The following is a 25,410-nucleotide window of genomic DNA, read 5'->3' as shown; positions in this document are numbered from 1 at the left end:
ATGTCCACAGTAGCCAAACTGTGGAAAGAGCCCAGATGTCCATCAACAGATGAGCGGATTAAGAAGATGTGGTGTATATATGTACAATGGAATATTACTCAGCCATCAAAACAAATGAAATCTTGCCATTTGCAATGACATAGAAGGAACCAGAGGGTACTGTGCTAAGCGAAATAAGTCAGTCAGAGAAAGACAATTATCATATGATCTTACTAATATACAGAATTTAATAAAAAAGGATCATAAGGGAAGGGAGGGAAAAACAAAACAAGATGAAATCATAGAAGGACACAAACCAGAAGGGATTCTTAAATCTAGGAAAAAAACTGAGGATTGCTGAAGGGGAGGGGTGGGGGATGGAGTAACTGGGTGATGGGCATGAAGGAGCACACGTGATGGGATGAGCACTGGGTATGATATAAGACTGACGAATCACTGACCTCTACCTCTGAAACCATAAGACATTATATGTTCATTAACTGAGTTTAAATTTTAAAAAATATAAAAAGAATTTATTATTCACCAGGGATTGGAATTTGTAGGCTTTAATTTCAATAGTAACCACAAATGTAGGCATATTGTACCTACACACACACACACACACACACACACACATGCTCTCTCTCTCATTCAACTAAGTGCTGCTCCGAGCAAGATGCTCTGGTAGTTCGTTGGTGTCTCACATAACAGTGACAGCCGAGGAGCTGCTGATGCCTGAAAGGATCAGGCCACCCTCAGCCCTGGTTTTACCTCACCACCCTACTAGAAGAAAGGGGAAACTGGGAAGAGCACTGGCTATTTCTTCTTCCTCCCTACACCATGTCACTCCCACAATCAGCATGTCACAGGCATTCCTGACATGAGACCCCCCCCACCAACCCAGCCTGAGTTTGAGCCCTACTTCAGGCCCCAAGATGAAATACTCAGCTGGGGATAACCCAGTTTTAACTTCTTCCTGCAAAGCAGATGAGCCACACTGGAGTCTTCTGTGTGCCAGCAACTCACCACTGGCATAGATTTCATATTTTCTTTAGAGTACGCTATAGAAAAGTTCACAGCTAACTATGGAGGCAGCAGAACCAAAGAAATACTACGAATCTGCTGGGGTCTTTGATGGGCCAAGAAGGAATGAGACCCTATCTACAAGTAATGGGCAGCATCTACAGAAAGGGAAGTTGGCAAGCCAAAGCCTAAAGCTGGGGAAAAAATAAAGATGAGACGATCCCAACATTTTCCTCTTGCAGGGGATCAAATAATAAAAGAACTTCATCCCACATCTCAGTGCCCCCCCCCCCCCGACAAACTCCATATTGCCAGGTCCGGCCCCCCAGCCTCTGCATTCCTCAGTCTTAACCCAGTTAGTTGGATCCTGACCTCAACCTCTTTGGCTTGCACCAGAAATCTGACTGCGGGCAGTTCCGCGTGCCTTGGCAACAGGGTACCAGGAGTCCTCGGCATTCTGAAATGGAACTTCTAGCTCACTTTCCCACTAGACACATTAGGAGTGTGCGTGTCAGGGAACACGTGAGGCATAGACGAGTATGGGACAAACATTAAAATGCATTGTGGGTTACACAGAATGTTGCAGGCTACTTGTGTGGAAAATGGGAGAGGAGCACCAAAATACCTCCATATTCACTCCATAAAGTGAATATCTGGAATAAAAAATCTTCCAAAGGTTTGAAAACATCTATGTAATTCAACCGCTCACAAACTCTGCCTTGTGAAAACAAAAAGTATCTTCACACCCCAACCCTGGGCTACATTAAAAAAAAGAGCCTCCAAAAGAAGTTTCCTACAGAGGCCTCAACCCTAACTCAGCTGTGAAAGACTGCTTTCCTCCGAGTGATTCTCCATCCAGTGTACAAAGTGTAGAAGACAGCAGGATATGAAGAGAATCTTCTCTCCAGCAAAGATAAACAACTTCCTGGTAGTCAGCCAGCCTTTGATTCGTCAATCTCTCAGCGCTCAAATGAACAGTAAAGTACACATTCCTAAACTAACTTTTAGTAATAGACTTGGAATATCATAATAAACCTTCCAGAAGTTACTAACGTCCCTTATGTACTAGAATCCTGTCATACAACTGGTTGCTCCATCAAGTGTCGCTGAGGTATGGAGGAATGCTTGTTTTACAAATTTTTATTGTACTAGGACTTGATGTAGTAAAATGTGACCCATATCCCACAGGCCACACTGCCTCTGAGATGAGTCACAGTCAGTGAAGGAAGGAAAAGCCTGCATTCTCCGTCACAAGGTGAGTGCGCGGCACCAGACACCCATGAATCCTGAATCTTACTGCGGCTTCCTTGTTTTTTTTTTTTTTTTTTAATTTTTTTTTTAATTTATTTATGATAGTCACACAGAGAGAGAGAGAGAGAGAGAGGCAGAGACACAGGCAGAGGGAGAAGCAGGCTCCATGCACCGGGAGCCCGATGTGGGATTCGATCCAGGGTCTCCCGGATCGCGCCCTGGGCCAAAGGCAGGCGCCAAACCGCTGCGCCACCCAGGGATCCCTTACTGCGGCTTCTTAAGCAAAACCAGTGCCCTGTTTTTGTGAACTCATCCTGGTGGCCTCTCATAGACCTTCTTCCAATATGTGATTCCCCTCAGAGGGTGAGGCTGGGGGGAGCACCTTTGGAAATGTGCTTCCTTTTCTATTTTTAGAGTCCCCTGTGCCTGGGAACCAGGCAAGTGCATGAGCTGGATCCTGGGCTGAACCCCAGCAGCTCGTCTGAATGCCCCAGTGATCTGACTGGGAGGACGGATTGCAGGAATGCTTCATGCCCGGGGCACCACAGCAAACCATGTACAGATTGTAGCTATTAGAGAATTCAGGAGCATGACCGCTCAAGGCCAATCACCCAGCAAGGTCATAATATTCAGACATCTCTTCCCAGCATTGCACCTGCTCCCCATCATTCATCAGAAATCTAAACGTGGCAAGTTCCTTAGGAACCATCACAAAACAATGCTGGGAATAAGCCAGGAAATGCATGAAGGAGGACACTAGTCTGTGTGTGGGTGTGGGTATGGGTGTGTGGATATGCACGCACACACACTCGCTCACACACACGCCTACTGATGCAGACAGAAAGAAGATCAAACATCACTCAACAGAAAACAAGTCTTGTTTTTGCTTACGTTTTAAAATTCTGCTTTAAAAAGTGTTTATAATTATCAATACCACGTAAGCCTTAGCAACACAGACCCATCTATTTTTTTCTGCAGCATTTCCAGTATTTCAAAAGACCCCTAAGTTCACTGTACTTCCTCTGTTCCAAGGGTGCTAAAGACACTAACTTTTTTTTTCATGTAGAAAATATTTAAGATATCAATGAATACAAGCAATCCCAAAATACTATTTCAAGACAATCATCATTACTACTTTGCTAACAGTGGAAAGCGGAGCTAGTTAACAGCCTCTAAAACATATCTCAAGGCACTACAAATCAAGTGGAAAGTGTATGGAAAATAGGCTGGCCAGTTAAGCTGGCATTTAAATGCAGCACTAAAAATGCATTTCACACCCAACTTCATCAATCACTAACCAATCTTACTTTGCATCTTGGCTACCAAAAGAAAATGGGATTTGTTTCCCTGAAGAAATATGTCACAGCTCTGCTTGAATTATTAAGCTTTGCTATTACAGAAAGAAACAGAGTCGGAAAGAAAAAAAAAAAAAAGGAAAGAAAAAGGAAAAGAAAAGCAAAAGAGAGAAATAACGTTAGAACCAGGTTGCCATCTACAGTCAGATATCAGCACTGCTCATTCATACAGCATTAGATACTCGAGTATCAGTAAATATTAACAGTAAAAGGAAGACAAATGTATGACTACAGCCTCAATCAGAATAAAAACAAGGCAGCCTACAAAGTCTCTTTCTAATTAACATGAGAACAGTATATAGGTCATGAACATTGGAGCTAAAATTTGCACAATTTAACCCATGTTATGGGATGATCTAGTCATCCTAACTCTAACACTGTACACTTTTGAAAGAAAACTGAATCAACCACTGAATTCCAAATGCAAAATGTTGGTAAGTCGAAAAAAAACTATTTTTGGTCTCTAACATCAAATGCTTGCATTTTTTCCCGATATCTGTATATATGACAAAACGATGACCACAGCAAGTCTAATTAACACCTGTTACCATACAATTACCAAAAAAACCCTTTTTCCTCTGATGAGAACTTTTAGTATCTACCCTCTTAGCAATTTTCAAATACACAATATGTAATTAAATTCTTGCATTTTTCACTCATTTTTCACCATACACCTTCTCTTTCATTTTGCTTACAATCCTATTGCTTACAATCCTTTTCTAGAGAATAAGAGCCTTCTTGAGACATTACTCTCCAAAAGCATACACTTGGTTCTAATTACTAGAATTGAGGATGTTAGAGCAAAAAAGCAATTGCCGTAATAAATGAATATGAAACTGAGTTAAGGAGTGAAAGATAAATTTGATACTACAACCTGGAAGATTTCTAGAGCCAAAGATATCTGGAAGGAGATCTGTTTGGGGGAAAAGGCTCAGTTTTCTAAAGTATGGACTTAAGTTAATATCCTTAATTTTGTCAAGTGATGATTTAATCTAGTGAACTGCACCAAATCTTTTTTTTTTTTTTCATTTTCTCTGGAAAAACTGTTTTTGGAAGCCAAGATTCATTTTCCAGGCTATATGTCCTTCCAACCTAGATGAAAAGAGAGACAGGGACAAGATGGCAGAAGAGTAGAGGTCCTCAACTCACCTGACCCCACAGACTTACCTAGATAACTTTCAAAACATCCTGAACCTACGAAGTCATCCTGAGATTTAAAGAGAGAACAGCTAAAATGCTACAGAGAGAAAAGTTTTCGCTTCTAACAAAGTAGGAAGGCAAAAAATAAAATAAAAAAAGAATAAAGTGGGATAGGGGAACCATGATTAACAGGGCTAAAGTAGAGCAGCAAAAGCCTCCAGGACAGGAAAGCCCAGCCCTACAGAGGTGGGAACTTTAAAAACCCATGCCAGAGCTTTCCTGACAAATAAGTGCTTAGCAGGGAAATTGGGCAGAATCACAGGAAGAGCAATGAAGCCTCAAGATTCCCGGAGTCACTATAAGAGGAGGGGCGCCCGGGGAAAGCTCACCGCAAACTGTGGGCTGATATCGGCAAAGGGCTAGAGCACTGCAGCCCTCTGAGACATTTGGGAGAAGCCAGTCAGTTAGGCGGGTCGGGTCCAGATGGAGGTGACTGTGCCCTCTTCCCTTCAGGACAAGTGGTCCTTGGAAACGCGGGTCCAGTGGCACAGACCTCAGATCCCAGGCTACCGAAGCAGACAAAGCCACAATTATATATTCCCCCTGGGACAAACAGAAGCAGGGAGGGAACAGGACAGCAAGAACTCTCCTGCCACTGGGCACCCCCAAGCTATGCAGATCAGTGCACTCGCGCCAGCCCTGGGAGTATCTAGGTCAGTGTGGACTGGGAGACTGTGGTTGGTTACTCATGGGGAGCTTAACTCCAGAGCTAGAAATCTGGCTGCACTGTTGTGTTTTTCCTCTGTATTTCACTTTGTGCCTGGGAGACACAGGATCGCCAGGGAACAAAGGCCTCACAGGGTAAACAGCTCACACTGAGCCTGGCACCCAGCAGGGGGTGGGGCATCTCTGCCCAGGCACAAACACCTGAGAATCAGCATAGCAGACCCCTCCCCAAAAAGAACTGCTAGAAGAACAAGGGAAGAGCAAGTTTATTGACCAAGCAGCACTGGAAAGCTCCAGGTCTGAGGGAAAATAGCATATAGAACTAGAGGGTCCTTTTTTTTTCCCATTATGACTCGTTTTTACATCAGACTAAAAATTTCCAATATTTTTTCCTTTTCCCACATTAACTACAATATTTTACCAGCTCTTCATTTTTAAGTTTTTTCCTTTTTGACTTTCATATTTCTACAATTACATGTCTTAGATATATTTTCCACTTCTGGATCACTTCAATGTATTCAATTTAACTTTGAATATGAGTTATTATACAAGATATACAAGATATAGGTTTTTATTTTTTATTTTTTCTGCTCATTTTGTTTTACAATGCTGGAAGTTAGTACCTTCTAGAACACAACCAACTTACACTCAACACAACCAAATGGAACACCATGTTGGGTCATTCTGTGAGATTATACTCTTTCTTACTTCCCATTCTGCCCCCCTCCCCCTTTATCTTGTTTATATTTTGGTGGTCAATGTTGGGGCTTTCTATAAGTATTTCCGGTTTATATAAATTTCGGAATGAGCATCTTCTAAATACAGAACAAAAAACACTCAGAACCAAGAGGATTACCCTCTAGGACCCCTCAGGTAGACTACATGATCCCTCCACTACCACTTCCTCACCACGACCATCTTTTTTGCTCTCTTTTCCCTCTTTTCTTTATTTTTTTTCTTCTTCGTTTTTGGTTTTAGGCTTTTTATTTTTACTACTTTGTTTTAAATTTTGTTTTTCACTTTAGTGGTCCTTTGGTTTTATTTTGTTCTGTTCTTCTTTTTCTTTTATTTTCTGGTCTTTGACCTCATCAGAATCATCTAGGGTATATTTTACTTAGGTCGTGGTTGATATGTTTGACTCAGCCCACTCACACAACCATTCTGCACAGGACAAAATGACTAGAAAGAAGAATTCATCTCAAAAGAAAGAACTGGAAACAATACTCTCTGCCACAGAGTTACAGATTTTGGATTTCAATACATGTCAGAAATTCAATTCAGAAGTACAATTATAAAGTTAATGGTGGCTCTGGAAAAAAAAAAAAACCATAAAGGACTCTAGAGACTTAGTTACTGCAGAATTGAGATCTAATCAGGCCGAAATTAAAAATAAATTAAATGAGATGCAATCCAAACTGGATGTTCTAACTGTTAGGGTTAATGAGGTGGAAGAGAACGTGAGTGACATAGAAGACAAGTTGATAGTAAGGAAGGAAGCTGAGGAAAAAAGAGAAAAACAATTAAGATCTCATGAGGAAAGGCTTGGGGAAATAAATGATGGTTTGAGAAGAAAGAATATATGTCTAATTGGCATTCCAGAAGAGGCTGAGAGAGAGACAGAGAGAACGAGAGAGAGAGAGAACCATAAAGTATATTTGAACAAATCATAGCTGAGAACTTCCCAAATCTGGGGAAGGAAACAGGAATTCAGATTCCCCCAAAAAAGCAATAAAAACCATTCAACACCTCGACATTTAATAGTGAAACTTGCAAGTTCCAAAGATAAAGAGAAAATTCTTAAAGCAGCACAAGACAAGAGATTCTTAACTTATATGGGGAGAAACATCAGATTAACAGCAGACCTCTCCACAAAGACCTGGCAGGCCAGAGAGGGCTTGCATGATATATACAGGGTACTAAATGAGAAGAACATGCAGCCAAGAATACTTTATCCAGCAAGATTGTTGTTCAGAATAAAAGGAGAGATAAAGAGCTTCCAGGATAGGCAGAAACTGAAAGAATATGAGACCACCAAACCGGCTCTGCAAGAAATATTAAGGGGGACCCTGTAAAAGAAAGAGGAAGCCCAAAGAAACAATCTACAAAAACAGGGACTGAATAGGTATTACAATGACACTAAATTCATATCTTTCAATAGTTACTCTGAAGGTGAATGGGCTAAATGATCCCATCAAAAGACACAGGGTATTGAACTGGATAAAAAAGCAAGACCCATCTATATGCTGTTTACAAGAGACTCATTTTAGAACTAAGGACACCTCCAGCCTAAAAATAAAAGAGTGGAGAACCATTTACCATTCAAGGGTCCTCAAAAGAAAGCTGGGGTAGCAATCCTCCTATCAGATAAATTAAAGTTTATACCAAAGTCTCTAGTAAGAGATGAAGAGGGACACTAAATCATACTTAAAGAATCTAGCCAACAAGAAGACCTAAGAATCATGAATATTTATGCCCCTAATGTGGGAGCTGCCAAGTATATCAATCAACTAATAACCAAAGTAAAGAGATACTTAGATAATAATACACTAATAGTAGGAGACATCAACCCACCACTTTCAGCAAACGACAGATCTTCTAAGATGAACATCACCAAAGAAACAGGGTCTTAAATGATACACCGGACCAAATAGATTTTACAGATATATACAGAACTTTCCATCCAAACGCAACTGAATACACATTCTTCTCAAGTGCACATGGAACTATCTCCAGAATAGACCACATCTTGGGTCACAAATCAGGTCTCAACTGATAAGAAAAGATTGGGATTGTCCCCTGCATATTTTCAGACCACAATGCTTTGAAACTAGAACTCAATCACAAGAAGAAATTTGGAAGAACCTCAAACACATGATGAAGGTTAAAGAGCATCCTACTAAAAGATGAATGGATCAACCAGGAAAATAGAGAAGAATTAAAAAGATCCATGAGAACTGATGAAAATGAAGATACAACCATTCAAAATCTTTGGGATACAGCAAAAGTGGTCCTAAGAGGGAAATACATCGCAAAAGAAGCCTCCCCAAAAAATTGGGAAAAATTCAAATACACAAGATAACCTCGCAACTAAAGGAACTGGAGAAAGAGCAGCAAATAAAACCTACAACAAGCAAAAGAAGAGAGATGATAAAGATTCTAGAAGAACTCAATGAAATAGAGACTAGAAGAACTATAGAACAGATAAACAAAACCAGGAGTTGGTTCTTTGAAAGAATTCATAAGATAGATAAACCCCTAGCCAGTCTTATTAAAAAGAAAAAAGACTCAAATTAATACAATCACAAATGAAAGAGGAGAGATCACAACCAATACCAAGGAAATTCAAACGATTTTAAACGTATTATGAGTAGCTATATGCCAACAAATTAGGCAATCTAGAAGAAATGGATGCATTTCTGGAAAACCACAAACTACCAAAACTAGAACAGGAAGAAATAGAAAACCTGAACAGGCCAATAACCAGCTAGGAAATTGAAGCCGTCATCAAAAACTTCCCAAGACACAAGAGTCCCAAAGATGTATGTGTCCCAAGACACAAAAGTCCAGGGCCAGATGGCTTCCCAGGGGAATTCTATCAAACGTTTAAAGAAATAATACCTATTCTACTAAACCTGTTTCAAAACATAGAAAGGAAGGGAATATTTCCAAACTTGTTTTATGAGGCCAGCATTACCTTGATTCCAAAACCAGACAAAGACCCCACCAAAAAGGAGAATTATAGACCAATACCCCTGATGCACATGGATGCAAAAATTCTCAACAAGATACTAGCCAATAGGATCCAACAGTACATTTAGAGGATTATTCCCCATGACCAAGTAGGATTTATCCCCGGGATGCAAGAGTGGTTCAACACTCATAAAACAATCAACATGATAGATCACATCAACAAGAGAAAAAACAAGAACTATATGATCCTCTCAATAGCTGGAGAGAAAGCATTTGACAAAATACAGCATCCATTCCTGATCAAAACTCTTCAGAGCATAGGGATAGAGGGAAATTCCACTCCCCAAAACCATCACTTGATAGACACCAGCAATAGTCCCACATTAACAATGAGGTTCAGCAGTGAGAAGCCTACATTCTGCACGTTTTAAAGCGACATCAGAAAACATACACTTAAAATGGGAATTCTCTAAAACAATGGTCAGTCTCTCTCCAAAGACAAGGGCAGAACAGCGATGGGCTTCCACCTTTTCTGAGCACTTTAAATGCTCAACCTGTTTTTTTTCTTTTCATCCTCCCAAATACAGTTGTTGTTGAAAACTGCAAACTTCTATGAAAGCTAAAATACGGATCATTTAACTTTTTAATAAAGGTTACTTTCCAGTACAAGAGGAAACCACTGATGCAGCCTCATGCTACATCATTTCCACATACAAGAAGCCTGACAAAGTGAACATCCCCTTCCTTCTGAAGGAGAAACAACCACTAAAACAAAAGACTTTTAAAACACATACATCAGAAGGAGGAATTGGGATTTTTCCCAGGCTAAGATGAGCCTCACAGAAATTAAGTCCCATGTTATAAAAGCCTCTAATGAAAAAATATTCATGAAAAGTTTAAAGTAGGTCTTGCTTCAAGTGGATTTCAAAGGATCACAGGGATCTCTCTATGCTATGCCATCCAGCACTCATTTGCCATTTGTTAAGAGTCTCGTCTCAAATCGGACCTGTGGCAGCTGTTGTGAATAAAAACAAAACACCTAGTAAGACACGGCCCAGGGCCTGGGGGCTTCACAACTTGATATATTGATTAAAATAAAGCCTCTATTATTTTTAAATGTTCGAAGTATGGCATATTATTCCAGGCTAGCTTTCTTCCTTTGGTGCCTGCCATAAAATATGCATTCAATAAACGTTCATTGGCCACATTTTACCCTGGCCTCCCCTGTTTCGTAGTCACTGCAAGGGATTATACAGATTTACAGGTAAGCATAATTTTCAAGGTAAATCTTAATATGAACCCACATTTTGCAGATAGCTGATGGGGTTCCCCCAAATGTTAAGTGACTTGCCCAAGGGCCATAGCAGAACTGCAACCAGAATCCAGGAGTCCCCTTCTCCAGCTGGTCTTCATCATGGAAATCTTTGAAGATGAAAGGCCCCCATCATCCTAACTCCTCTTTCTAACTGGCTCATTCACTTAGCCTCCCAGTTTTCCCGTGACAACTTCATCACCTTTGCCGCACCCTCTGAAATCCCTATAGGTTCACATGTCTCCTTAGTTGTGAGGTCCACAGTAGCTATCATTCTATTGTGACTCCTCACATCAACTTTGAGATAAGCTGAAGCTCCCAAGTAGAAGACAGAGAGCTGGCCACAAATCTGGAACAACAGCTCATCCGTCCTCTTCCTGTGTGCCCCGCATGTTCCCCTGCAGGGGAGTGAGGGGACCTGGGTAAAGGAGAAGCAGTGCCTTCAAGGGGCTGTGCCCTGGCCAGCCCTCTACTGCTGTGGGCTTGTCCCACTGACACCATTCTTGGAGGAAACCAAAAAAGAGCCTGTCTTCCCAAAAACTACCATGAAAGTTCACAATTCTGACTGCACAAAACCTCATACTGATGAAATTTTTTAAAAGCTAACTTTATGGCATCCCTTATCTGGTAATGCAAGATACAGAACTAATTTGCGTACATGTGGTCTATGGGTAAAGTTTTCTGGATGTGTAGTATCCTCTTGGATATCAGTGAAATTTTGTAAAACATTTTAGAGAAAGGGATCTGTGGCTAAAAGTAACTTGTGATCAATGTGTACCGAGGTTGTAGACACACAAGTGAGACAGACCAATGTTAACAGTAGTTGGTAAAAATGTTAATCAAGCCCTTTCAATGGAAGAAAAAGATGACAGGAGCTACCTTTTCTTACATGAGACCACCACAAGAAATATTTTACCTCAAAACACATGTTCTTGGACACAACCTCTAATCACAAACAGAACATGAGCAGGAAATACTGAAGAATCTTTCATACACGAAAGGTCTTCCTTGAAAACTCTCCTATATGATGATAAGGAGTATCTTCCGTGCGTCCAGAGAAACAAATAGATCTATTTAAGAATTAAAATCGCATCACAGCCTTAAGATGACATTCAATAAAAACAATATAATGATAACAAGGACAAACTTACCACTGTTTGGACTCGTTTGTGGTGATTTCTTTAACTTTACATTTTGCTTCCCTTTCTTGGGTTTTTCCAAACTCACTTCTTCTTTTCTCCCTTTCCTCTTTGGGGGTTGAGGGGATGTGTTATCACTGGATCCAACTGTTGACTTGGATTGACGATCATTTCCCTGAGTGGCAGAAGATGAGACGCTTACCATGGGCTAATGAAAACCCAGAGTAACACCTAGTCAACATAAGTCATTAACCGGCGGTGAACAGGGAATGGGCTACTTCCCTGCTCTTCATTTTAATATGCACATTAACTTTTCCTAGTGCAAGGAGAAGGGTCTAGCAGAGGCACAAGAGTAAAATTGTAGCTGAGAAGTGTTGAATACTTAATATGCATCAGACATTCTATAAAATTCTTTCAATCTTCACAACCCTGTGAGACAGATACTGTTATACTTTACTGCACAGAGGAAGAAATGAGGCTTAGAGGTTGAATCTTGCCCAAGGTCATGGAGTCAGCAAGACCACCATTTGAACCACCCTCTCCCTCCTGTGACTTCCGAAAAAATCTACTGGATGAGGAAGATTGATAACCCTCAGTTTGATCAGTTAATCTAGAAAAGCCTTCTTAACCAGTGGCCACGGTGAGGGTATCATCACACAAGGAGACATACACTATGTTTGCAGAAAACCTCAAATATGTATTCACCTGTTCGTACTTGCTAGGTTCCCTGACAATTGCAAATCCAGAGCTACTCAGACACAAATGGTTCAAGACCACTCTCCTGCAAGGCAACCACCAATTATCAGACATTCGGTAGTTGTCCGTGGTCTCCACATGCTACTGGAAATGAAGACTTTGCATCTGCAAAGGAGGCTCTTCAGCACAGAGGAGAGGTTGGTTGAGTTGCGCTGGCCCAAACTCCCCGCCTCCTCCCAGGGAGCCACGTAACAGCCACCACAGTGGTGACTACTGTAAGCACCCAAAGAACAACTTAGTCTCTGCTTGGCCATTGCTAAAGCAAGGAACGCCCCCCTAACAAGACAACTTGGTTCTCAGATGCTCAGATGCTAAACTCACTTGAGTGTATTAAGGCATGAGGCTGAAGAAAAAGAAAGAATACAAGTTTTAGAGACCAAAATTCCTGGCTCAGAGCCACTACCACTAACCATGGGCCCTCCTGCTAACTCACTCCTACCTTCTTTGACAGTTTCCTAATTAGCCGAGTGGGGCTAATGCACCTGCCTTGAGGTCTATCATGAGGAGGAAATGGTAACACTTATAAAATAACTAGTACAGTGCCTATCAGGCACTATTTGTTCCATGAGTAGCAGAGTACTTTCTCCAAGAGCAGAGTTAATATCTTTTTCTTAAAAATCATATCCAAGTCATACCATATTGAGTGAAATCTTTATGCAACATCTGTACTATGCTAGTATCTAAAAATAAATGCAGTAATATTAAATAAACAAATCTGCCTAGAAACCTATTATAACTGCTCGTTTTAAACATTTATATATTCAGTCATCCAGAAGCATTTAAGTGGTTTCAGCCATCACCCAATTAAGAATAGAAAAATTCACAGCCTTACAAATGAAGTTATTTATGCTATTTTGTCGTAGCCTACAAGAAAATGAATTATGCATAGATTTATTAACAGTGTGAAAACTTGTCCAAATCTATAACACTCTTTTGCATAATTTAATTTCCCATTCCAACCGCAATTTAAACATACGCTTCCATTTAATTATTGCATTAACTGCAACCAAAGTTGTTGCTTATTTTCTTTTTCTCCAGTGATTCTTTTTCACAAGGCCACAGACTACCTGGCACAAGATACAGATCACACAATTAGAGTGGAGATTCCACATCCATCCACCAAGTCTCATATTCTAGCCTGTTTTCCATCATGTGTATTCACTCCACAATTTTGAAACTTTAAAAGTCACGCTTCTAGCAAGCCCACTGGAATGTTCAAAGATGATGTGGAATTTTCAAGGACTAAAATGAAGCTTAGTGGATAAGAACCTCTGGATCTTGGCACGAGAGTCCTTTATAGCTCTCCAGGAGAAGGCATTTTTGCAAATGGCATACGACAAGGGAGTAGCTGAAGCCCCATTTAGGGGTGCCTGGGACTCATACAGTGTTAAAAGTCAACTCTTTTATTGACTATACAGGAAGTTCTGATTTACTCCATTTCCAAGTAGGACACTCAAAAGGGTTTATTCTGGAGCATCAGGAAAAACTGGTGGATTCCAATAACGATACAGAACATGGCTTCGGTAATGGACACTCATGTATTTGATTAATGAATTATGGCTGATCGCCAGTTGCTTTGTTGAACTAAATTAAACTAAAATAAAGGGAAGAATCTGCTTTGTAATTAGAAGACTGGAAATGGGAGCCTGGGCAGCTCAGTTGCTTGGTTAGCGTCTGCCTTTAGCTCAGGTCATGATCTCAGGGTCCTGGGATCAAGCCCCATGTCAGGCTCCCTTTTCAGTGGTGAGTCTGCTTCTCCCTTTCCCTCTGTGCTCTTTCTCTCTCTCTCAAATAAATAAAAAAATATTTTTTAAAAAAGGAAGATTGGAAACAATTTAAATGCTTGTTTTTTTTAACAAAGAAAAAAGGTTGATTCATCTAAAGTGTTAACAATATAAAATATATAATAATGACACACAAAAAGATAAATAAGCTATACAATGTAAATTACATATATTCGTATTTATTTACATAGTTAATTATGTAAGTTATATAGGCTCACATTTACTTACATAATTAATTATATAAATAATAGGTGATCTACAAATAAATATGGAGGAGGGGACAAAGGAATCAAGAGAAGGAATTTCCTTCCTTTTTAGGGGGGGACTTCCACACGTGACTTATAACCTGGATACATAAATAGAGAGTTGTGGCTCTTTGGAGGGCATAGGAAATAAGGGAGTTTTGCCACTCTTGTACAGCTATGCCAGTTGATAAAACAGTATCACTGAGTACTTTGTACATACTAAATACCCATTTAACACAAATATGGCATTATTGTCACTGTTTTACAGATAAAGGAGATTAACTTTCTCAAGGTCACCCAAGTCTGATTTTTGTACTACACAGAAGCTTCCTCATGCCAAGGCCCTACAAATATTTATTATATGGCATGCTTCCTTGAAAAGGCCACCTGGAAGCGACAAGTTGTGGCTTTGTGCCAAAGTGGAGGGACTCAAGAAGAAGCCTGATTTTACAGCATGTCCTACGCGAAACCTGGACCCCAGGGGCACCTGCATGGCTCAGTGGTTGGGCATCTGCCTATGGCTCAGGTCTGGTCCAGGGGTCCTGGGATCAAGTCCCAAAATTGGCTTTCCATAGGGAGCCTCCGTCTCCCTCTGCTGGTGTCTCTGCCTCTGTATCTCTCATGAATAAATAAATAAAATCTTTAAAAAAAAATAAAAAGATAATAAATAAAATAAAAAATAATAAATAAAAATACAAAGATTTTATTTATTTATTCATGAGAGACACAGATAGAGAGAGAGGCAGAGACACAGGCAGAGGGAGAAGCAGACTCCATGCAGGGAGCCTGATGTGGGACTCGATCTTGGTTCTCCAGGATCACGCCCTGGACTGAAGGCAGGCGCCAAACCGCTGAGCCACCCAGGTTGCCCCAATAAAATCTTTTTAAAAAGAAAGAAAGAAGGGATCCCTGGGTGGCGCAGCGGTTTGGCGCCTGCCTTTGGCCCAGGGCGCGATCCTGGAGACCCGGGATCGAGTCCCACGTCGGGCTCCCGGTGCATGGGGCCCGCTTCTCCCTCTGCCTGTGTCTCTGCCTCTCTCTCTCTCTCTCTCTGTGTGACTATCATAAATAAGTAAAAATTAAAAAAAAGAAAGAAAGAAGAAAAAGAAAACAAAAGAAAAGAAAAGGAAAGGAAAGGAGAGAAAAGAAAACTAGACCCTGTGTGTTATCTGGACCACTGTCCTGCCTCTTGACCTACACCCATCATAGTTGGATGTGTCAGGAATAGCAATCTTCTGGCTCAAATAAACAAAAACCTGAAAGGAGCCCTTCCATCTCCCCTACTTTATTGAAACTGGGATTTTTAAAATAGTTCTCTGGGCTTTTTCCAACAAGAGACATCCAACTCAGGTGTTCCTTCATTATCCCAGGAAAAGTGTTCCTAGCCCCCATGAACACATGCCAAAGGCACCAGAGGCCAAAAAACATCAAGTTTGCTTTTTGGCAACTCTGTGAGGGTTTCGCATCACGGAGCAGCCTCCACCTCGGTGTCTTTCAGAGATGCACCCAGAAGGGAGACTCTCGACAAGGAAACAAGACCCAAACCCAGGCTGGCATTTCTCTCACATGCACACCTGGTGAGGGCAAGTGTGTAAAAAAAGCCCTGTTATCCATACTGGACTCTGTTTCCCAAAAGGCAAAATAGAGCTTTGGGAGCATCTGGAGTTTCTCTCACTACACATTGACTTTGTGATACATGGAGAATCGTGTTTTGTTTTTTGTGCTCTTTTTGCCAGAACTTTAGCAATGATGATATTTGAGTCTGTAAACTACAGGTCACAAGATCTATCTGCCACGGGGTAATGACAAGAACACTGGCTGGGCCTTACAACTATCTCAGAGCTTATACCTGTCCCACTAGGGGGCAGCTCGACCCCACGGCTGTTCCCCGGGCAGCTCCACAGCAGCTTCCCACTGATCGATTGGGTGGTTTCTCACACTTCCTAGAATTTAACACAATTCACTTATATCCCCCTTTTGTTTTCAAGGCTAGAGCTGCAGGTTAAAATTACTCTCAATTTGCTCTAGGAGTCTGCAGGAGGCGTGGCCGGCTGGTCCAGCCCTGCTTGGCCTTGGGGGCTCCTTAGCTGCTCTGAAAGGGTCCCCTGAGCCCAGAAGCCCCCATCACCAGCACTCCCTACTGCTGACCCAGGCATTCCCACACCAGCAGGGTCCCCCTACCCCCCACACCTGCCTGCCACAGGCTCCCACAGCTTTCTCTCCTCTTCCCCACTGTGCTCTATCAGGCCCCCACCCACACTCCCCTTACTTATGCAACAGAGTGATTCCTAGAAAGCCTTGCAAGAAGTGAATTCCAAAATCTGGTTCTGCATCCCCTTCGATTTGTATCAGCAGCAAGAGGAGCTTCTCCTGCTAACTGGGCAGTGGTCCCTCCAGTCCAAAGCTTAGGTCTCCTCCTGACTCCCCCTCACTCACACTTCCATCAGGGCCAAGCACTTAACCATCTTGCAAACACGTACATTCTCCAATTAATTACAGGAAAGGAGTAAAATAATCCTTCTGTTAAAGACGGAGTTTGTGACTTTGGAATTGGTGACAATAATGGTCTGTCCATGTGGCTCACCGCGAGCATTCACACGGCTGCGTGCCAAGAGGGTTATGCCCCTCTGCCCGAATATGACCTCCTAAAAGAGGCCTGCCCTGGCCACCCAGATGATATAGCATCCTCTCACTTTCTCTTCCATTACTTCATGTTTTCTCTTCAAACTTATTCCCAATTATTGCCGAATGTATTGTGTAATTGTCTTTCTCCTCTTCCAGAATGTAAGCTTCATACACCTAGTGTCTTCTCTAGATTCCCTGCCTCTACTGTCCCCACAAGCACCAAAACAGTAACATGCACTCCGTAAATGCCTGTTGGCCGAATACACCAATCAGAGACAATTGTTACAAGATACTCAAGGAAGAATAGTCACGGACACTCATCTCGCCTGCTGCCACCTGTCCAAGTCACCTGCACAGCGTACTGGGTTTAGCCACCCCACTGCCTCCTGCTTATGTCCTTCTCCCGACCCACTCCTCTGTACACACCACAGCCGGAGTCATCTCTCAAAACACTAAGTGAAACGGCATCCCTGTCTTCTTCTCACCCTCAGATGGTGCCCCATCAAGGGATAAAACCCCAACTCCTAGCATGGTGCCTATGTGCCCCTCCAATCTCATCGCAGACCACTCTGGCTTTCTGCATCTCCTTCTCACATGCCCAGATGCCAGGCTTCTCACCAAGGGCCTCTGTGACCCTTTTCTCTGCCATAGGGGCTCTTTCTGTCCCTGCCCCCCCTTACAGGACTGGCTCATTTACATCATTAAGGTCTCAGAGAAATTTCGATCAATCTGTGCCCTGCTACATTTTATTTTCCTCCCACTGTGTAGCACCATGTGAAATTATCTGTATATTTGCTTAGAGATTGATAGTGTCTACTCCCATTCTCCTGTTCCTCCCCCAAACACACACACACACACACACACACACACAAGCACTAGAAGGAAAATGCTCTGAGTTCTGAAGCGTGGTCTGGTCGCCACCATAAGCTGGTCCTCCATAGAGCCTCCTGGCACGTTAGTACGTGCTCAACAAGTATACACTGAATGGCTGACTGAATGAGCAGATGGGCAGACAGATGGATAGATAGAATGTTTCTGAAGCATCATGGAAAGAGGTCAAAACTACAGTCATTTTATTTTTCTAAGTCTGAGCATGGAAATGTAATTCTGAGTCTTTGCTCAGTCTACGAGATGGAAGCACGTCATGACGCTGAGTCTTTCCACAATGGTCACTTACCCAGAGAAGACCAGTCCCGACATACCTATTCTAAGTAGGTCCTCCTTCTATTGTCTCTCCTACTGCTCTGTACTTCTCTGTCATTCCCACTGCACTTCGTAATTATATATTGATTTCTGGAATTGTTACTTTAACCTTGCTTTCTGCCAGGTGTACCCTGGGCTCAGAGCACCATGGGTTTCTTGCTCATCTCCATCTCCCTGGGGCTCTGTTCCAAGCTAGATGCACGGGCAACTCCATTTGCCATTAGACGAACCAGCATTCACAGTCCAGATTCTAAAGAATTTCCAAACAAGCAAGCAAGAAAGAAGACTGCATAAATATGCCTCTTGCATGTGAATTCTAAAGTGGAAAACACAGATTTCTAACAAAAAATTTAGACATTCCAAACTTCAGAATAATAAGCATGTGATTTCAAGATCTGGTAACTGTGAATGCAAAGAGTTGAGTTATGGTCCTGGTCCGGACTCCCACTTCCTGGGTGACCTAAGGTCAGATATGAAGTCCACTGGGTGTCTGCCCAACCATCTCTCTTGCAGTGGCACCATGGGAACTGATGAGCTTGCACACACCTAGTAGACAAGGAGATTCTGCTCCAAAATCCTGAAGAAGAGCAAGAGGACAAAATTTCCAAACCCTAAATTCATGGGTTTTAGCTTTGGTAGGCTAAAATTGCTCTTTCGGTCACTGGAACATTCTTTCCTCCTTCTACTCCTCCTCTACAGATCCATGCAGTCAAGCTGCTTCCGGGCTGGGTCCTCTGTGATCTGTGTGCACCCTCTCCAGGCTCCCACTCAACTGCAGGAGGAGGGCTGCTCCCTGCCAGGCTGTGCTGGATGCCAGGAAAGAACGCCAGGGTGACAGGTCTGCTCTCCAGCTATGACCACTGTAAGGATAGACTTGTCCCATATCCTCCTCAGGCTTCGGTCTCTAGCACAGCTGCCTGCTGAACACTTTCAACTAGATTCTGTGATGACACTTCAACTCAGTATGTTTGAAATCAGGCACGTCATTATTTCCTCCCACTGCCCTCTCCTTGGCCAGAGTAACCCTATTTTCTCAGCCATCCAAGCTCAAGAACGTGCAGTTATCTTTGGCTCCAATCTCTCCATTCAACCCCCTGCCACCTTTCCCACCTTCCTAGCCTAGGATCTTCTCATCTTATGCCAAGGTTCCTGCTTCCAATGGTCACATAACACATGTCTCTCATCTGTGGCCTCTCACCATGCTAAGTCTTTCTCCATAAAAAAAGATCCAACCTTCCAGGTTCACATTCTCACTTCTTGGAAGCCTTCATGAGCTGCCCTCTACTCAAGGATAAGGAGTAAACTCTTGGTTCTGACATTCAAGGCCATCTGAAACAGCACCTACCATTCCAGGCATACCAGCCTCCACACAGGATGGATCCTCTACTCTGATCAGTTAGCCTGAGGGACTCACTGTCCCCCAGGGGTCATGAGAGTGAGTTCCCTCCAGATAGGTCATCTATACTCAAGTCTGTCCCCTGCCATTCATTCAGTGGGAACATATGCTCCTTCTGTTGGGGCTTCCCTTTCTTGTTTTTAAGGGTGGATAGCAACCTGTATTATCGCCTCCTGAAATCCACATTGTGGCTCCTTTCTTACATCCTTTCCATCGGGAACCCCTTTCCCTCATTAGCCTTCACCTGTTGCAAATAACCCTCAAAGGTGTGGCTCATGTGCAACTTCCTTCATGTGCTTTGGCGAACATACATTTGACTCCCTCTACCTCATATTTACCAATCTCACTACATACACGCTATTCAGCATTAGTTACCTTCTCAGGCTGTTCTCGACCAGATCATACATTTCCTGAGCACAAAAGCTTTGTCATAAACAGTATGAGACCCTCCCTCAACTTGCAAATGGGCGATAAACATCTATTGCTTGTTATTCTGAGTTCAGCACTACTTCACACAAAATTACTTCTTTTTTTTTCTCCAAAGACTGTTGCAATGATATACAAAAAGGTAGGGGGGAGGGGAAGAGAAACCTAAACCATCATCAGGACACCTATCATTGCCCAGTAGTCGCTTATGTCATTAAATCTGCAAAAAAGAATTTTGCTTAGTTAAATCGGGGGAAAATGTTCAGATGGGGAAATGTCAAACCAATTCTGATCACAGCTGGTCAGGCAGTTCATTCAAAGAAGCAGAAAGAGAAGCCTCAGCCCGAAAAACCTCTCAAAGCCAGCACTCCAGCATGACTTGTCTCCCATCCCTGACAGGGGGTATGGATTGAAGATACAACCAGGTTACCAAGTCACCTACTAAACTCTCACCACAACTCCTCCATGAGAGGTACTTAATGGACATTTGCCGAGTTAGCAAATAGATGAAGGAATCATGGATGGAAAAAATTCTGATAGGAAACTATGTAGAGTGATTCTCAGTCTTCTAAAAGAATGTAACTTTAGGATTGCCTTCTTTTGATCTTATTTTTTTCAAAAAAAAAATTTATTCCTTGTCAGAGATAGAAAGCCAGACTGAGGAGACCACTAATGTGATCTAATCCTTTCTTCTACTTTTACATGTCATTGCTCAGATTTCAACTGTGAGGTAAGTTACATCAGGTCAGTACACAGGAAAAAGACACCTACTTTGGAACCTATATTTTAAAAATGTTAGTTCACTTAGAAGACCTACACTGCAACATTAATGTTCTAGTGTTGTTTCACATAATTGTTTATATGCCAACAAGGCAGTTAAGTTTTATCTCTTCAAATTTAATTGAAACCCAGAGGACAGTCTCTGTAGAGGAATAGAGAACATTAATGAGTAAAGCATCTGATACTTACACTCCCTTTAGACTTTCTGGATCCTACAATAGGAGGTAGTGAAGAAGCTTTCTGACTGCGGAAACAAATAGCAATTTAGAAATCTGAATATTATTTACAAATAATACACAATGCAAGACAACTGTCACCCCAACTTGTCATCCCAACCTGCAAGTCAACTGCTTAAGGGACATGGGTTTTTCAAGAAAGTACCATATACTTTCCCAATTTCACCAAGACCACCATAAAATTGTTAAATTCCATCCCAAAAGATTTGTAATTTTAACATTAAGCTATTTTAATCAATGCTCCCTCTAAACTTTTAGTACCACCTTCAATTTTTCTGCAGCAGTTTTATTCAACTCCCTAAACTTTCTACATGCATTTCAAAAAGTCCTTTCCTAAGCTGAGTGGTGATTTTGCCAAACAATACATTTCCAAACAATACATTTCCATTGTTTTCATAATGTCCACAGAAGCTCAGAATGGCAAAACACTAGCATTTATATTCAGGGACACTCCTAGATTGGTCATTCTCAACAAAAAATAAAAGTTTTCTTTGGTTATAGAAATACTGCTTCACAGATGTTAGGAGGAAACTTATCTTGGAACTCCCTGATCTCCTCTGAAAAGAAGGCCATATGTAGATGAAGGATGTCTTACTAATTTGTCTGAGAGAGGCTACCATGAGCTACAGACTTCTCACTGCCCTCAAGAACACACTGTAGCCCACAGCAAGTGAATCCAGTGTCACTGGACTTCATTTCATGGGTGGCTAAGGATGGTCATCAGTAAGTCTGCTGGTAAGTAATTCTAAAGTGCTGGAAAACCATGTGCTCTTGCACACTCCAAACACCTCCCCAAAGTCCATTTCATTCCTTACTTATCTGGAAACACTTGGCCAGCCTCTCTCTCCAACAAGCTTCACAAATGGCAAATTAATGGAAAACAAATCGGTGACCTTCTGCTGTATCTGTGCAAGTAATACACACCCTAGCAGAGGACAGTCATGAAAATTCAGTTTGCGATAGCTAAGTGGCCATAGAATCCTCTGTGAAAAGCAGCACAGATGGTAAACCACAGCACCATGACCAAGCCAGGGTGCCTGCATCTGCCAGAGGCTGGGGGCTCTTCATGCATGCCTTTGACATCCATCTACTGGGCTGAAATAAGGCATCTTTCACAAATACATGAAATTTCACAGCAGAAAAGGGGTCATAGTGCATTGTGTATAATTAAAAGTGTAATCTTTAAAATCTTGCATGTAATAATTATATTGTCTACTGCTCTACTTAATGGCTTAAGGACAATTATATCGTTTTTATCTCTTATTATCATTAAAACAAAGATAAAATATGTTTTTTAACATTTGTAGATGTTTGTATATGCACACACTGAAAATTATTTGGTCTAGGTAGCCAGTGGAGACATTATTAAAACTTCAAATAATGATGCTATATAGAAGCCCATTGCCCTGTATCTTCTTCACAAAAATGAGTTTTTATATTTAATATGAATTCACAAGTGAATGGTAAAAAAAATACTATATAACCTTTCATAGATTCCCCAAGATTATATTTTTGTGCAAAAAAAAAAAAAAAAATCTCCAGTCTCCATCATGGCAAAAAGAATCAATATACATTATACACGCTTTCCATTCTAATTGACAAACAAGATTACATAAAATATACCAGTGGTCAGCATAAGACTCAATGTTATTTCAAGTGATAACTAAAAGGTGAGACGTGCATGAGGATGAACACTTACCCATAGGACCTTCTCATTGTGGACTTGTCAAAAAGTAATCCACTGTAAGGCAATTTCTTAAACTTATCTCTGCCAACGGCCACATAAAACTGCCCATTCTCCAACTCCGCCCCGCTCTCAACAGGTTTTCCTTCTAACGTGTAAAGTCTGCAGAAATAGGAATGCCAACCATTAAAATTTTAACAAGCATGAAAGAGCTACTTAAAATTACAAAGTTCCATGAAAGCATTCTTCTCTCCAGTTGGCTCATTTGTTACTATTCTAGTTAGCAAATTCGAAATGCCTCAAAGTCATTAGGTTTGACTAAATGCCAGGGTTACGATGTAGAGACAGTTACACTCCCCCTGCCCAGTGCTTCACCCCAGTAAACCAAACAATCCGACAGAAGGACCCTCTCTTGCTGCCACAGTAAGACTGTGGATGGAAAGCGTTCACTTGCACAGAGCGTGGTGCTTTGAATAGAGCTCAGTTCCCACTGAAGAGCGAATCTTCTATTTCTATGCTGTTAGCACTGTTCCAATTTATTTTCTTCATGTCCTTTTCAGGTTGACAAACTTACTGCATTCTGTGCAAGAGCCCTCAGCCAAGACAGTGCATCCAAACATACACAGGACGGGGTCAGATAACAAGAGGCCAAGGAGCTCATTGCTAGGATTAATGATGCAGAACTGCATAGCATTCATGCTTCTTCCTTTTTGCTTTATTTATTTATTTTTTCGCTCCCCTCATCTTCCCAGAATCAAGGGATTTCACAAGGACCTCCCTTTACTGTAAAACTGCTACACTGAATATGTTACTTATTAAAAGAACAGTGATAACTTTACTAGACGATTTAGAGTCCACGGAATTTTTTTTTAAGGAACAAGAAAAAGCAGACTATCAGAAAACCACATGAGAAAGGCAATGCGTCATTTTGAGGGTTATAAACAAGAGTTTGTGACTGGGAGGAGTTCAAGAAAATAATTTTTTAAAATTCTCAGACTTCTTATATTACCTAATAAAAGCCAGTGACATTTACAAAGAAAAAAAAAAAGGTATTGATGTGTCTGCTTCTTGACTGATTATGGAAATGGCTATATCAAAAGAGGCCAAGAAGTACAAAGAAAACAGCCACAAAAAACCTGAAATGTGTTTGGATTGATTTAATATAAAGACGCTACTTCTTTATAACATTGTAATTCTATCCATCCCTACAAATCTAACTATCAACATCTAATCCAGGTTTTCTGGTTTTCCTGCCTTAACCTAGACCAGTGTTTCTGAACAATGGTGCTATTGGCATTTTGGTTCCAATAATTCTTTGTTGGGAGATGGGGAGAGGCAGGAGCTGCTGGTGAACTAACCACAGGATGCCAAGGGAATCCTTGGCCTCTACCCACTAGATGGTAGTAGTAGCTGCCCAATCCCAGGCTGTGACTACCAAAAATGACTCTGGATGCTGCCAAATGTCTGCTAGGGGCAAAATCATCCCAGGTTGAGAACTGCTGGCCTGGACCCAGATACCCATTTTCCTTCAAAACAGGAAGATCTGAGTCAGTAGTTAACTTTTATGGCTTGAAATGAAATGACAGTATCACTGTGGATCTGGAAATAGCCAAGATTTGATTGGTTTCCTCCGCAGGTAGTTAAGTATACGGAATAAATTCTAACCTGTGACCTTAGCCTTCTTTTATAGGACGTTGGTTGACCTGCTTTCTTCTTTTTTATAAAGGGCAAGAAACATAAACAGGGAGTTGAACCAGTTTTAATGGGATGTTTTTGATATACAAATATACCAAAGTACAGGGAGGATCCAACCATAAGCCTTTTCAATGTTCTGCTAAAGGAAAATAGGCATGTCCCAAGTGACCAGCAACCAAATCTCACTCATATCTGGCATACACTAAGAATTAATTTCTCTAAGTATTCAAGTACTGGAGTGGGGGGGAAACTTATATTTTCATTTCTGTATTTATACTTGTATATATTTTATTTTCATGTGTAAATTTGTTCAGATCAATATATGTATGAGCAGGTATATATGGGCATGCAACTGTATGTATATATCTTTGGGTGCTTTATATGATTTATTGAGTTGGTTTACATTTATGTATATGTCAAAAGACACAATTATATATCTTTAAAAAGAAAAAAAGGAAAGAACTATTGCCTTCACTCCTAACACCAAAATAAATCCAGAAGGAAAAAAAGTTTAAATGAAATTTAAAAGTACAAGATGAAAACACTGCAGAGTATTTTTATAATCTTGGAATGAGGAAAGGCTAAGCTGGTCATAAAACTTAATGATCATAAGATTGAAATTTTCACTGTACCAAAATTCAACTTAACTGTATACAAAACAAAAAACATAAAGAGAATCAAAAATGCAAACTGAAAACATACTTAGAACTCATAGGAGGCATACTTAAAACTCATAGGAGAAGAGGCCAATTGTTCTAATATGTAAAGAGTATCTATAAATCAATAAGATAAATATGTAAAGGCTATACAGATAATTCATATATAATGAAAGATAAATTTGTGACATTTATTCAGAGAATAGCTTAGTAGTTAAGAGCACAGGGTCTGGAGCCAGATAGCCTACTAAACAGGCTTGAATCCCAGCTCTGCTACCCACTATCTGCTTAATCTTGGGCAAATAACTT

At 41.2% G+C, this 25,410-nt stretch overlaps 1 protein-coding gene and 1 long non-coding RNA gene across 2 annotated transcripts in view; one reads left to right on the top strand and one right to left on the bottom strand.

The window, feature by feature from the left end:
* The window catches only part of DCDC2 (doublecortin domain containing 2), a 162,368-nt gene that overhangs the window by 87,100 nt on the left and 49,858 nt on the right, over positions 1-25,410 (bottom strand). Inside the window, exons 6-8 of the mRNA XM_077886439.1 lie at positions 22,766-22,912; positions 21,020-21,074; positions 11,628-11,790 (exon numbers count right to left, since the gene is read on the bottom strand). Coding sequence (XP_077742565.1) covers positions 11,628-11,790; positions 21,020-21,074; positions 22,766-22,912 — 365 coding nt within the window. The remainder of the gene's footprint in view (positions 1-11,627; positions 11,791-21,019; positions 21,075-22,765; positions 22,913-25,410) is intronic.
* Positions 1,472-23,763, top strand: LOC144306831 (uncharacterized). Its single transcript, XR_013373910.1, has 4 exons — positions 1,472-2,113; positions 2,191-2,257; positions 18,928-21,801; positions 23,311-23,763. It is a non-coding gene; the product is annotated as an uncharacterized LOC144306831 (long non-coding RNA).

Source organism: Canis aureus, chromosome 37, assembly GCF_053574225.1.
Source record: "Canis aureus isolate CA01 chromosome 37, VMU_Caureus_v.1.0, whole genome shotgun sequence".
NCBI classification, from domain to species: domain Eukaryota; kingdom Metazoa; phylum Chordata; class Mammalia; order Carnivora; family Canidae; genus Canis; species Canis aureus.
Note: the sequence above shows the minus strand (reverse complement) of the source record. Positions and strands in the feature narration are given on the sequence as shown.